General features: G+C 40.1%; 1 protein-coding gene across 3 annotated transcripts in view; it reads right to left on the bottom strand.

Moving 5' to 3' along the window:
- Positions 1-12,990, bottom strand: part of LOC145214400 (uncharacterized) — a 55,500-nt gene that overhangs the window by 6,409 nt on the left and 36,101 nt on the right. Inside the window, exons 2-5 of one of the 3 annotated variants that reach the window (XM_080082914.1) lie at positions 11,473-11,648; positions 10,814-11,017; positions 10,273-10,515; positions 5,844-5,969 (exon numbers count right to left, since the gene is read on the bottom strand). In XM_080082914.1, the coding sequence (XP_079939040.1) occupies positions 5,844-5,969; positions 10,273-10,515; positions 10,814-11,017; positions 11,473-11,560 (661 nt within the window). In that variant the 5' untranslated portion in view covers positions 11,561-11,648. Of the gene's footprint in view, positions 1-5,843; positions 5,970-8,002; positions 9,610-10,272; positions 10,516-10,813; positions 11,018-11,472; positions 11,649-12,990 lie in introns of those variants that run through there. The other 2 variants (XM_080082930.1, XM_080082921.1) reach the window with 2 other exon arrangements.

Here is a 12,990-nt window from a genome sequence, read left to right as displayed (position 1 = left end):
CGGGTTCGGACCAGCCTTGCTTAAAATTCCGTAGTGCGGTAGCCGATCCATAACCAAAAACAACACAAGTGTGTTTTAATTAGGGTCAACTAGAAGTGATTTACAGCTACTGAACGCAAGTCAAGTACAAATGGAGCGACAAAGTCAACCGCAAAAGCCTTAAAGCTAACACCAGCCGGTGCTTAATAAGACACCTCGGTCTGAAAACCGAGTATGAAGACAGATTGTCAGTGGGACAAGGTTGCAGATACTTAACACCGTGAGAGCAACGCGTATAGGCCTTGCAGAGTAAACTTTAGGACCTTGAAAGCAGTAAGGTTGGTTTAAACCGCGCTATGCGTTGTCGGTGTTCGTGGCACGAAATTCTGTTTAGCCTGCACACACTGTTAGGGATTTGCAAATGGGTAAAAAATACAACAGTTTGAAGTTTGCATAGGCGGGGTTTTGTTGGCTAGAAACGGGAGGGGTTAAATGTTTTTTTTTTGTAGTTGGGAGTTTCGGTATAGGGTGAAACTGTTTGTACTGTGGTTAAGCTACCAATGTTACACGCCCATTAGGAGCAACTGAAGAAATGTTATCGCGAATTGTAAGTATGTCGAATAAGCTGTTTAAATCGGGTGCGGTGCAGACGTACATTCTAAATTTGAAATTCAGTGAGCCATTGTAGGTTAAAAAAGTTAACGGATTTACCCAGAAAAGATTGATAATGAGAAAGTGAAATCCGTAAATTTAGGGGTTGGTTTGCTCGATATAGATCCTGTTTTGTGCAGCTTAAACTAACAAAAAAGACAAGGTGTGGGATAAATACATTACCAATACATTACCACAGAGAGTACGTGAAAACTATGTATAGTAGTTTGTTCAATTAATTGTTTTTGGATTAGGTTAATTTTGGGATTATTGTAACTTTCTTTGATATACCCCAAAACACACTAAGGGGGATATGTGGACTAGAGAAAGGAAAAACACAGAACCTTAAGTTGATCATTGCATCACATTCACTACAAGTGTTGTGTACTCCATATCTTGTTCATACCTTTTTAACAAAAAAGATACGTTTTTTATAACTTAAGCTTGTGCCAGCAGAGTTTAAATCACATTCAATATTGCAATACATTAAAAACATGTTTTCACAAACGACAAACGATGATTCCTGAGCTGCATATAACCAATCCTTTGTATATTGTTGTGGTGTGGATTCCATGCCCTGACTAGCCTGGAGCACAAACGAACGATAGAGATTGCAAACACAGACAAGACAGCCCGTCTACATTTAGGTGTCAAGCATTCATGCGAAAATATCCTGAAAATTGAGATTAACATTCCACATTACCACAAAATACTAAGGTTATATTACCACAACGTCCAATTTTCTGACATGATTCACAAGTATATTATAGAATCAAGTGGGAATTTCCTTAAATCGAGATTTATATTCCATCTTACTACTTCGGTTGTTATCAAAGGATCACCATAATTATATTCAATATTCTTTAAGTTCAAACAGTTTTCTGTTAAACTTAACAACCAGTCCCAAGCTGTTAAAAACATCATCAACAAATGACACAAATCTAAACGAAACGAATCGTTTAGCCTCCAAAAGTAAACGCCTTTCGCTGTCCACACATTTTCACATTGCAGGCATCCACGGGTCCATAACATGTGGTAGTTTTTGGTGTCAGGGATCGTAAGACCACAAGAATTCGCGGCATAGTTCGCCACTAAATTTGATCCTCAACAAAGCGGCTTGATCCGGTCTGAACCCTACAAATGACGTCATTACGTAAGAATTCCGGGAATCCCCTAATGAAACTGACGCAACACCCACGTGAAACTATCTTATATCAATTCAGCGTGAAAATAAAGCAGAAACAGTCACCACACTTTTGAAATTGGCATTCCAATCGTGGTATGGCTTCGCACAAGATTAAAAAAAAACAGACCGACTTATCGGATCGGAGGTGAAAAAAGGTAGAAAAATGCCTTTTAGAATTCCAGGACCCCTTGTAACGTAGCCTTGTGATACGCATCTAGTTACGTGACTCATTAGCGAGCACGGAATATGCCACAACGACGAAGGCACGTGCCGCATTAAGAAAACCGGTCACAAGTTAAAGTGTGAATCGCAAACCAAAAATTTTGACACGATTTTAACGGTGTTGGTAATTATTCAGCCCAAAAGATGGCGAGGAATGTTTCCTTTAAGCTGCGTGGTTCTGCTACATTCTCAGCGCACAACACACGATATCTTACATGCACGATACAATATCGCATAATATGTAAATTAGACCACCAACGATGTTTAAAGTGGTCTTCAGTGTACTCAGTAAGTTATTGTGTGTGCCCAGACGTACAAAAATCTATGCTGCGCATAAACTGATCTCTGGCCACAGCGTGCACAACCAATATTGCTCACAGTGGCCCTAAGTGTAATCAGGGAGCTAGTGTGATGCTCAAACTTATGAAAATCTTTGATGTGCATAAACTGGTGTGCGGCAATAGCATGTACATCTAATGCTGCTTACAGTGGTCCGCAGTGACCTTGTGTTTGTCCAGACACATTAACAAAGGGGAATGGTGGGAAATACTTTGCCTTTTTCAAAAATGGGCCGAATACTCCAATGTGCCTCACAAGCTGTTTAGGGGTGTGAACACAAATTGCCTGTAACAACAAATTTCTCCTAAACTAATATTAAAATTCGCTGAAAGTGGTTCAGGACTTTATTAGTATTTTAAAGATCGTGTATTGGCGTTTCAACTTTCTACCTCCCAAAGAAACTAGAAGAGAATACTTAGTTGAGCTTTTAGGAAGGACTCTGATGACCACAGAACAAACTTAATACGTTGTTTAAAGGCTCGTTGAATGTGTTGTCATCCACACAGCTGGAAAGACTATACTGTCCCTATAGTAAAAAATGGGTTTCATAAAATCGAGTATAACGTCACAATTGCCTTTACTCTCTGATAGAACAGTGTGATTGTTTTAACTGTAGTTAAACTACAGTTCACAAAACCCGGAGTCCGATATGGAAAATAGTTAAGCATAAAGCAGACAATGGCATCCAGCAGGAGCAGTACCAAAAAAAGGTTGGTGCCCATGGCGACTGTAGGAGATTTATATGTGACCTGTTCATTACATTCTCAGTATTAAAATTTACGTGTGGGATTTGCCTTGTCTGTACAAGCGATAACAACGTCGAGAAAGGACCACAGTCAAACACGTTATCTTAACCCACAGGAAGCGCGTGGTTTTGAAGCAGTAAAAGGCAACGACCGTAATCGTTAATAGCGGTCGCTTGTTGTACAAGCTGGTTAACTGTGACGCGCCCTTGTCAGCACAAGTCTGCCCAACCTTGGCACATCATGTAGAAGCAAAACCATGTGCCGGCCATAAGGCTTAACAAATGACAAACGTTGTTGGTATTTAATTTTTTTGTACTATAAGCTCATCAAACCTATCCCGAAGGTACAGGTTTGTAAATCTTTTTTTGTTCACCTCTGGGCAGAATTTAATTTTCCAAAAAATATCCTCCTACATTCCCCAAAGCACTTTTACTTCAAATTTTACGATCTTAGTTTTACATCTGCAATTGGAGGGACATAAAACATATAAGTTTGAGTTTTGTAAAGGTCACATGGGTAGGTAATGTGTTTACGTTATTGACCAAATAGCTATATTGCGTAAGATCCGTAGAGTTTGTGAAATGTAAGGGTTCGAATTTTTGTGAGACAAGCCTGTCAGTCAGTTTACATGTCAAGGGTTAGTCTTCACACGGGTTCGTGTTTGGTTAAGGAAATTGGTTGAGTAATTTCAAAACAAACTGGTTTTTCGTCTGAATTTTAGCGTGAGTCAAAAACTAAGCCCGCTGTCAGAGCATAATTGAAGGCCTTTGTTCGGGGCGGGCATGTAAACAAACATACTGTTCCGCTACCTTTGTTCTATTCACAGCATTGTGACGTAACAAGAAAGCGAGAGAAATTGTCACACAATCCACCTAACTTCCTATCACACCCACCAAAGGGCAAAAGTCTCATAAAAAGCGCCTTTCTCCTTAACTGGTGGTGTAAAAGGAATTCAACTGCGGTTAATGGTTGATTGTGAGCAAATATTGGTTTTATGTGATGGCGTTTTTACCGAATGTTTCTTCAAACTAACATCATGTGATGAATATTAGTTTTTTTATACGGTAAGAAAAAGAAAGTATAATCATTGTTCGAAAGTATAAGACAAAAGGATTGCCTCTATTTGTGCCTGACTTATCGTTTTTTTAGTTACTATTTGGCTTACAGCGGTCTTTAACCAGGGTGCACCACAACATGGGTATCAACGGGTGAATGGGGGTTCCCTAAAACGTCGTTAAATGTCAGTGATTTGCAATATCCACTCGTATTTTTTTTTTGCTAACTTAACTGTTAAAATTCATGTCTGTGAACTAGCCAAAATGCGGATAATTGTTGCATCAGGAGACGAAAACTGTGGAAGAACACTGGTCTAAGTGGTATTTACCCTGATGAAGGCGAGCTATTAGCACTTTGAAACGTCGGTATGCACAAAATTGTCGTTTATACAATGTCTGAAAACAACTTCTATTTGATACGTATTCTAATATTTGATTCCAAGGAAATAATACAATGGGCTTTTATATTGGGCTATCAGATATACTCCAAATATGCGTATGCACCCAATTTAGTCACAATATTCCCTCGAAACGTACTTAAGTAATCGTTTACAGACAATACACATCAAATTGACAACAAGAATTTAAATGTCGCCTTGAATTTTGACGTCACACTGGAGGCACAGTGGCGTTATTTACGTCACAGACTCCGGTTGGTGCTAGGTTTCAAGAGGAACCGGAACGCCAAGGGGTTGGACTTAGTCATGTTAAATGAGCCCTTTGCCACCGTGGGAATTTTTAAAAGCTAACTCGAAATATAAATGTGTAGAATCACAAGCCGAAATGTAAACCTTGGCTTTCGGCGGCTGCGCGTTTTATCTTTAGAATTTGAAAGGCATTCCAAGCGCCCTGATGCTAGCTATGATTCACAAATGCCGTTATAAAATGACACGCGTTTTTTACACTGGTAGCTTTCCATTCAACGACACACTTACAGTAGCAACTCTATGGTTAAGGCATAAGGAATTGTAAGGTTTTTCGGTAAAAAGCAATTTAGGTAAGAGATATAACATTTGACTTCGATTTTGATCAAAAGTGGAATGACGAAAACACAATGGCTACAAACTAACAAGTTATATTGATTTACAATGGAAGTCATTAATCTCATGCAAATAAGTCTATACTAGTATAAGAAAAACTTTGCACTTTCATTGAAACCCTGATTTACTTCTATTGATCAAAACAAATTTACATCCTCGTTAAAGTCCTAATCAATACAAATTTGACAGAGCTAAGGAAAAAGTCACTAAAAGGCAATAAATGTCGGGATTGAATCGTAGGCCCAGGCAAATCTCCAAGCAACGAACACAACACCAGTCATAACTGTAAGAGCCGAATTATAAACCCAAGCACCAGGTAACTCCCACATCTCTCCCATGCCATGTAAACAACGCGTCCCGGGTAGCAGACATCATCAGCGCAAGGTCAACAACGGGACAAGACGCGGACAATATAACATCATCGACCACTTAGGGCCATTACAAACTCGAGGGTGCGGTTCGATCACCATGACACAGCTCTCATCGGACAATAAGCTCCTCAAACAATAGAAATCGTTAAATACCGGCTTCTCGGACGCACAAAAGGAACGCTCCCAAAAAATATGTCCTACCGTTTTTTTACGGGCACGCAAAACCCACGCAATAACGTAACATATTTACTAACCTATATCGGTGCTTGCTTGCGTCGGCACTGTTATGGCGCTCTGTTGCTGGGCAACAACGGTCACGTGCTGTGTCGTGGTGACGTATTGGTCGGGTGAGGGCGTCGGTTCGATCCCACGGTTGGAGCCTGCGTAAAATCAATAAAAAAATATTGACTTATAACAGAAACGTGATGATACAATGATAAATAAGCTGCAGACAGTGCACACTACTGTTTCGATCTATATAAGGTCTCATCATCGCAGCTGGTGACAAGACAATTTTAAACAGTGGTCATTGTCTGCATCTAACATATGGACTTGTTATTGAAAAATAGTGTTGGTCAACGACAAGCATTGACCGGTAACGCGGAACTACCATGTGATCTACAAACTTGCTGCGTCATATACGATATACTGGTTATCGAAATCAGGTGAGCACCGGTTCCTTGAAGCAACGCGAGTTTAAGACCAACGCGGCTGCACAAAACAGCTTCGGGTTATAAAACACAAGTACAATTTATCGCTTTTTCCGGATAAAGTTTGTGTACCGGGCCAGGTTCGGTAGGTCAATACCAGAGGGACAAACACGTAAGGTTGTAATTCACAAGTCCGTTGAAACCTTTCTCCATCTCCGAGCCACAATTCTTAAATTCTCAATGTCAATATTTGTGCTTTATGATTTCTGTGTTTACTACAGTGAGCAGTTTTCGTGGAAGTATTGCCCACAAAAAATATCTAAGTTTCCACGGCGGAACTTTGCATTTAAGTGCGCTTTTTGCGCTTTAATTCGAAAACGCGATGCCTTAACACCTATAACAATACAATTTGATAACGCAATTGTGCCCACCCTAAAAATGATGACACGCCTAACATAAAAATCGTAAATCGCCCAACATAAAAACCAAGTCGTTAATTCACGGCCATTCGGTTTTAAAAAGGTTTCAATTGTGTGAAAGGCTTTTAACAGCTGCATACAAAGTACGTTTTAAGACTAATCTACGTACGCAGTTTTATGTATCTTGGTTTTGCTGTAAGCGACGCATCAAATGTTAATTGGTAGTTGAATAGCGACTCCTCACTATTAATTGATAGCTAGAAATGGATACAATAAGTGCATTTCCAATACTTACGTTTAACGCTTGCTCAGTTTCAGAAATTATTGGCTACAAACAGTTTATTTGAATTTTTATGGCAGGGCAAAAAAGAACTCGTGGTCTACTCTATACGTGTATTTGAACATAATCTGATCTACCCATCAACCCCTTTTTGCACATATTTTGGAAATAAAATTGCAACGACCCATTGTTTCAACCGAAAATCGTTTTAAAATCCAAAAACTAGGACTGGGTATTATACGAATGCTAAAAGTGTTTAAATTTCTTTACTTACAAAACTGTACAAGTGCCGAGCAAGGAAAAAATGGTAAATAAAAGAGTACCAAGTATTTGATTTACCACTTGAATACATAGCGAAATACCTCAAAACCCGAGCCATACACTTCAGGCCAAATTATGCTTTCAGATTCCGCAAACGCCATCAGTAGCGCTAACCACGTTCAACAGCATTTCGCGATAAATGTAGGCGATATTTGCTTTCCGGGGCCACAGGTATGTCGGGCTATTGTTACGGAACAATGTTATGCCGGTTACCGTAGCAACGCGCCCCACAGTTAATATTTCGGACCGACTGGGGCGGGGCAAAATCTGTATTGTTAAGTCAGGAGGTTTGGAGCAGAGGAATCACAGCGGTTTCTGGCTAATCCAGCGGCCTGTGTCGGGATTAGGGTGGGGGCTATGTGCTTGTCGCCGAAATAACACGTTTTAACTTGCACCAGTACCCATGTTTTTGGTTGTTTTTATGATTTTTTCGCTTCTGCACTATGAGTTATTCTTATGTAAAGGCTCTCATGCGGATGTACATTAACCCCAAATAGGGAAACACTATGATATAATTTGAGACGAGTTCGTAGGTGTTTTTTCGTTAAGTATTGAGGAATTTTGAGATAAATTCCCTTAAAACATGTCCTACCCTACTGCACTTTTAACACATATGCTTGAAAATCGGTTGACCTTAATGTTACAATAGATTACTGTCCTGCTAACCAAATCCAACCTTTTTTGAGGTTTTAGTTTTAGTTCTTTCGTCCTTATAGATTCCAATAATCCAACACAACCAATAGTTCAGTAAAATGTTTTATTCGGTGATAAATATAAAACAAAAAATGTAAAAAGTAAATAAAAACAACAACAACAAAAGCAAGTTTTGAATGAGGCTAGCCATTAATTAAAAGCAAGAAAAAGTCAGGTTTCAGACAACCGTCATTCGGTTTGGTTATAAAGTTTAAAATCTTGACGCATAGTATAAGTGGCAGTTTACTGTAGCAGCTTTGGATTGTCACAAACCGTTATCAGGACAACAAAGAATTAGACACTGCAAAAGAAAATGGTGCAATTGTTTCAAATCGCTGGCTATTTTGAAAAGCTAACATACCCTGAAATTTTGGGTTAGTATTTTTGTTACAGCTCAAGATAGCTGATGGTTGCAACGCAGTTAAGCATCAAACTTCAAAGTTAATCGCTAAAGCATTTAATAAATGCGGAAGACAGCACATGATTAAAATAGGAATTATAAAAATAAAAAAAATAACAGTGGGTATGTTGTTTAAAAAAAACAAACAAACAGTGCTTGTTGATACTAAGTATTGACTAAAGCGACAACCACCAAACGAGTCTAAATGCTATCTTTTGAAGCCACAATTCGGGCTCTACCACCGCTGGCTAAAATGCCAGAAAAACACGTAAAACAGTAACGTCTGACGTTTTCGGTTCGGATAAAACGAGAGAGAAGAATAAAATGCGGACAAAACAACAAGATGAAGAAACGAGGTAATAATCAAGTAAATATGCTGAGGTAATAAACAACTCTGGCATGCCAAGACCACTAGGCTCTTTTCCTCTCCCAGCCTCCTTATATAGCTCTATGCTTCGCTATATTTCACTCCGTGCATGCTATAGGCATCAGCAACACAATGTTGGATTGTTGTTTAAACTTCTATCTGTAATCTCAAAATCATCCGCGGTTCATCGTTTAAAGTCCGTCCATTGCTGGGCCTCGCACTGCTGATTTTTAAATCCAAGTCAATGTCCCGATTTTCCAAGTCGGTTGCGATCAGTCGGCCCATTTGTTTGATCAGCTGGCCCATAAGACCACGGACCTTGGCTTTGTGTACTGAAGGCTTAGCCGGCAGAGCGTTGGGCGATACAGCTGTCGTAGGCAATGTACGGGTCTCTTGCTCAAGAGCCGCATTCATGAAGTCTTCAGCCTCTTCGTCTGATAACTGTTGCAGACTGGGCTCGTGGTCATCGGGATTAGTTTCCCCGGATTCGCCGAGAAAACGCCGGGGAGGAGGCTGGGATTTTTCCGGCATCGGAATGTAGCGGTGAACAGCTTCAAAGCCTAGGCGTTCAGGCTCGGCATTAACTTCCCTCACCTCCGACATTTGCACGACAGGAGGTGGAGTAGCTCGGTGTAAAACTCGCTTGATAATATTCGGAAAGAGAGTAGTGGCGACAGTTTGTGCGGAGCTCGGAGGAGGGGGAGGAGAATTAGTGGGAGGAGAGGAGTGACGTGGCTGTCCGATGCGGAACACAGAGTCCGGATGCTCATTACTTTCAATCGCTCCTCTCGACTTCATTGATCCTCTCATGGAGCTCTCTCCGGTCGGAGGCTCAAAGTGATTGCGAATCCTCGGCGTAGGGAGAATACTTGGATGAACAAGTTGAGGAGCTGTAACAAAAAGCGAAAGATGAGTGATAGTGCTCGACACTAGGTGTCATGAACGTGCAAAAACAACAAATAAAATGCTTGAAATTAAAACATGCGCGCAATGGCGGAACAATCAGGCACGATTTCATCTCGAATCGCGCCCGTCGCGTTATAACAGCGAGCTCGTTATAACGACTTCCCACCACACACTCATTCCTTGCATTGTTCTCTCACCTGCTTAAAGCTTTTTCTGCAAATCCTCTTCCGACTGTGACATCACACATGCGTTCCACAACACTCATTCTGACGTAACAACTGACGCTTGGTTGCGTAACAATGGCTTTACAGCAGGACGCGCGTAATACAAAACCGAATTTTGTTCCGCCACGGCGCGCGCTTATTGGTCGAAACATTGGCACGTGACTGGGTGAAGCATGCAAAGCAGGCAAAGCAACAAAAATAAAACATAGAAATCAATAGCCCAATATACAGAAATCTTATACATGCATTAAGTAATATTGCCAGTGTATTCGTAGGCGTAAATCCATACGTTCAGTTCTAGACCGCGTTTTAAGCTGCTTCTAAAATTTGCTGCCAAAATTACAACAGTTTTATAGCAGGCAACCCCAAGCACCGTTTAAACTTAAAAACAAATATGATAAAAAAATTCGTAATCCAACTCACCACAGAACGTTTCGTCCTCGCCATCAGAGCAGTCACTCTCTCCATCGCAAATAACGAGGTTTGGCATACAGACACCCGGGTCTGCTTTGCACTGAAACTCATCATCAGCACACACCACATCAGAATAATCGAACACAGCGATGTCAAACTCGTCGGTAGTGGGCACCGCAGTGCTCGTGGTTGTTGTTTCTATGGACGCAGGAGCCAAAGGACTGACAGTGGTGCTTGGCATGTCAATGTATTCTGTGTAAAAAAATGACAAGGTTAACTAAAATACATCCAAAAAGCTCCGAAATAACTTAAAAAATTTGAAGGTGCCTTTAAGTAAAAGGCAACTGAAATTTGTTATCAACTGTTTTTTTTTTCAACTATTAGAAACAAAATCTCCGAAATTTTTTTATTCCTGATTACCAACTGACAAGTTTAGTTTTTTTGGAGGTTCTTTTACAACGTAATTTACCTTAATTTTAAACTTACTATTGCGCCCTTCAAAATTAAAACACAGCACGTCAAAAAACAAACGAGTCTACGTCTAACTTACGTCTACAAACTACAGGGTCTTCATCGTCAAGTTGGTCACAATCAGGGTTGCCATCGCACAAATGCTTGTACTCGATCGAAATCATGACTCCTCTGCATCTGTACTTGCCCGGTTCCGGTTGTGAATAATCGTATCCGTAATAATCTCCGCCAGTGTTGGCTGACATCGAAGGTTCATCGTCCATTGAATATTCATAGGACAAATCTGAAAGCAAAACACGAAAAAAATTAAGCACATATTACAACTATACTGAGGCTTGTACACTCGCCACTACTGTATTGTGACGTCATTGATTGACGTAGGGGTACCTCCAGTGACGTCACAGTTGGACTGGGCATCGGTGCAATAGATGCAGCTAGCCGTAATTGGGTGGCAGATAGCCATTGGGTGGTTTTTCGAATTGCAAGTGAATGGAAGCAATATTTAGTAACTATAATGTGTACAGGGTCATAATAAATGTCACAGACCAATGACACCAGACCACAAACGTAATAATTTAAGGCTTGGAATATTGACATGCGCACGTGTTTGTGAAAGTCCAACTTTTGCACGTAGTTAGTTTATAAATAGACGCGAAAACACAACTTATAAAATTGCTAACTATTCAATGCTTAAAGTTTGTTACAATAAAAAATTGCGTCAAATAATAATAAACTTACCGTCAGTTAAAGGCAAAGCTTTTGTGAAGGAAAATATTTGGGCAAGGACAATAATTGCAAAAATTGTGTTAAAAGTCATGATTTCCATAAAATGTTTCGTCGGTTGAAGTAGTAACGAAGATACAGCAAGACAATACAGTTGTCGTTTCGTTAGTAATTAAGCTAAATTGATATCGCTGCAAACAAAAATATGACTGTCAGTTAAACAAGTTTGCTCTTGAAAACAAAACCACCAACCCGAACAAAAATAATCAGGTTTTTAATGTTGACCCCAATTTCGAGGACACGCATTCATTTTCAATTGGTTTAAGTACGTCAAATACAGTCAACATTTCAATAGCTGAGGCTTGCAACCTTACATCTGCTTTGAATAGAATAACTCCACCTCTTAACTCGCATTCAAACTGACCGGCGCTTAACCTTTGACTGCAAACATTTATTGAAAAGCTTTTTCGTGCAACTTGGGTTCCGCGAAGCAGCGAAAATATTTGCTCTAACGAAAAATTTACAAGTTTAAAAAGAAAATTTAGATAATATTGTTTATTGTGCAAACACACTGTTGTAAGCTGACTGAACACGCTCTGAATTTACGCTGGTGTGTTTGGCAAGACAATTTCCACCCTCTGTATACAGCATGTGTATACTTCAAGCATATAATTTTCTCTGAAATGCAAGGATCAGTCAAACTTTACATTCTATGAGCTGACATTTGCACTACTGTTGAAAAACACTCATTAAACATCGCTAAACACAAAATACAGCAAATGATATGCTTGGATACAAGCTCTACCAATCAATACCATCCCAGGCTACGCGGGCTGCTTTGCGGCGTTTCTGGTATCAGAAACCCGCATGTCGTGTTTAAATCCTTGGTGTACCTTCTGCGTTCACGGTGCGCAGACAGCGAACAATTTCACTAGAATGAGCTATTTCAGGTATGCGACTTGTTTTAATTCAGGCGCCGTCGTTTTTTGTCCGCTCTCTCTCCCTTATATGGCAGTGGCGCGTTTAAGTGAAAAAAATCTACAGTGAATCACTGATCCCAACGATTCATTAGAGAGAGCTTTTTTCCCAACAAAAAGTTGAAACTTACGCAAATTGGCCCTAGGCTGCGCGGCGGTCGTACCAATACCACTACGTGTGTCAATTCCAGCGAAAACCTGACTTCTATGTCCAATGCGTGCGCTGTTCTGCAAGAAGGCGTTATCGGCAAACTGCATCTTGGCAAGAGCACCCAAAACTTGGTCAGTTACGCACAGGAAAATGCGTCAGTGCGGCCGGAACTAAAATACGCAGCGAATTTTGCTGATAAATGCAAATTACAACGACACTACGACGCACCGAATTGACCTGGTCATTGTTTAATACGTTTTTACATTTTTTAACTGTTTTTCTCTTTCATTATTTTACACTTTTACTGACTCCGCTAATTTTTATGTTCAAGCAATTGTTAACAGGTTAAGAAACAGTACTTTAAAGCCCAATTTAGAACAAGACTAGTAAATAAAAACCTTGCCC

This window comes from Phallusia mammillata, chromosome 1 (genome assembly GCF_965637545.1).
Source record: "Phallusia mammillata chromosome 1, kaPhaMamm4.hap1.1, whole genome shotgun sequence".
NCBI classification, from domain to species: domain Eukaryota; kingdom Metazoa; phylum Chordata; class Ascidiacea; order Phlebobranchia; family Ascidiidae; genus Phallusia; species Phallusia mammillata.
The sequence above is the reverse complement of the archived record's forward strand: the minus strand, read 5'-3'. Positions and strand labels throughout refer to the sequence as shown.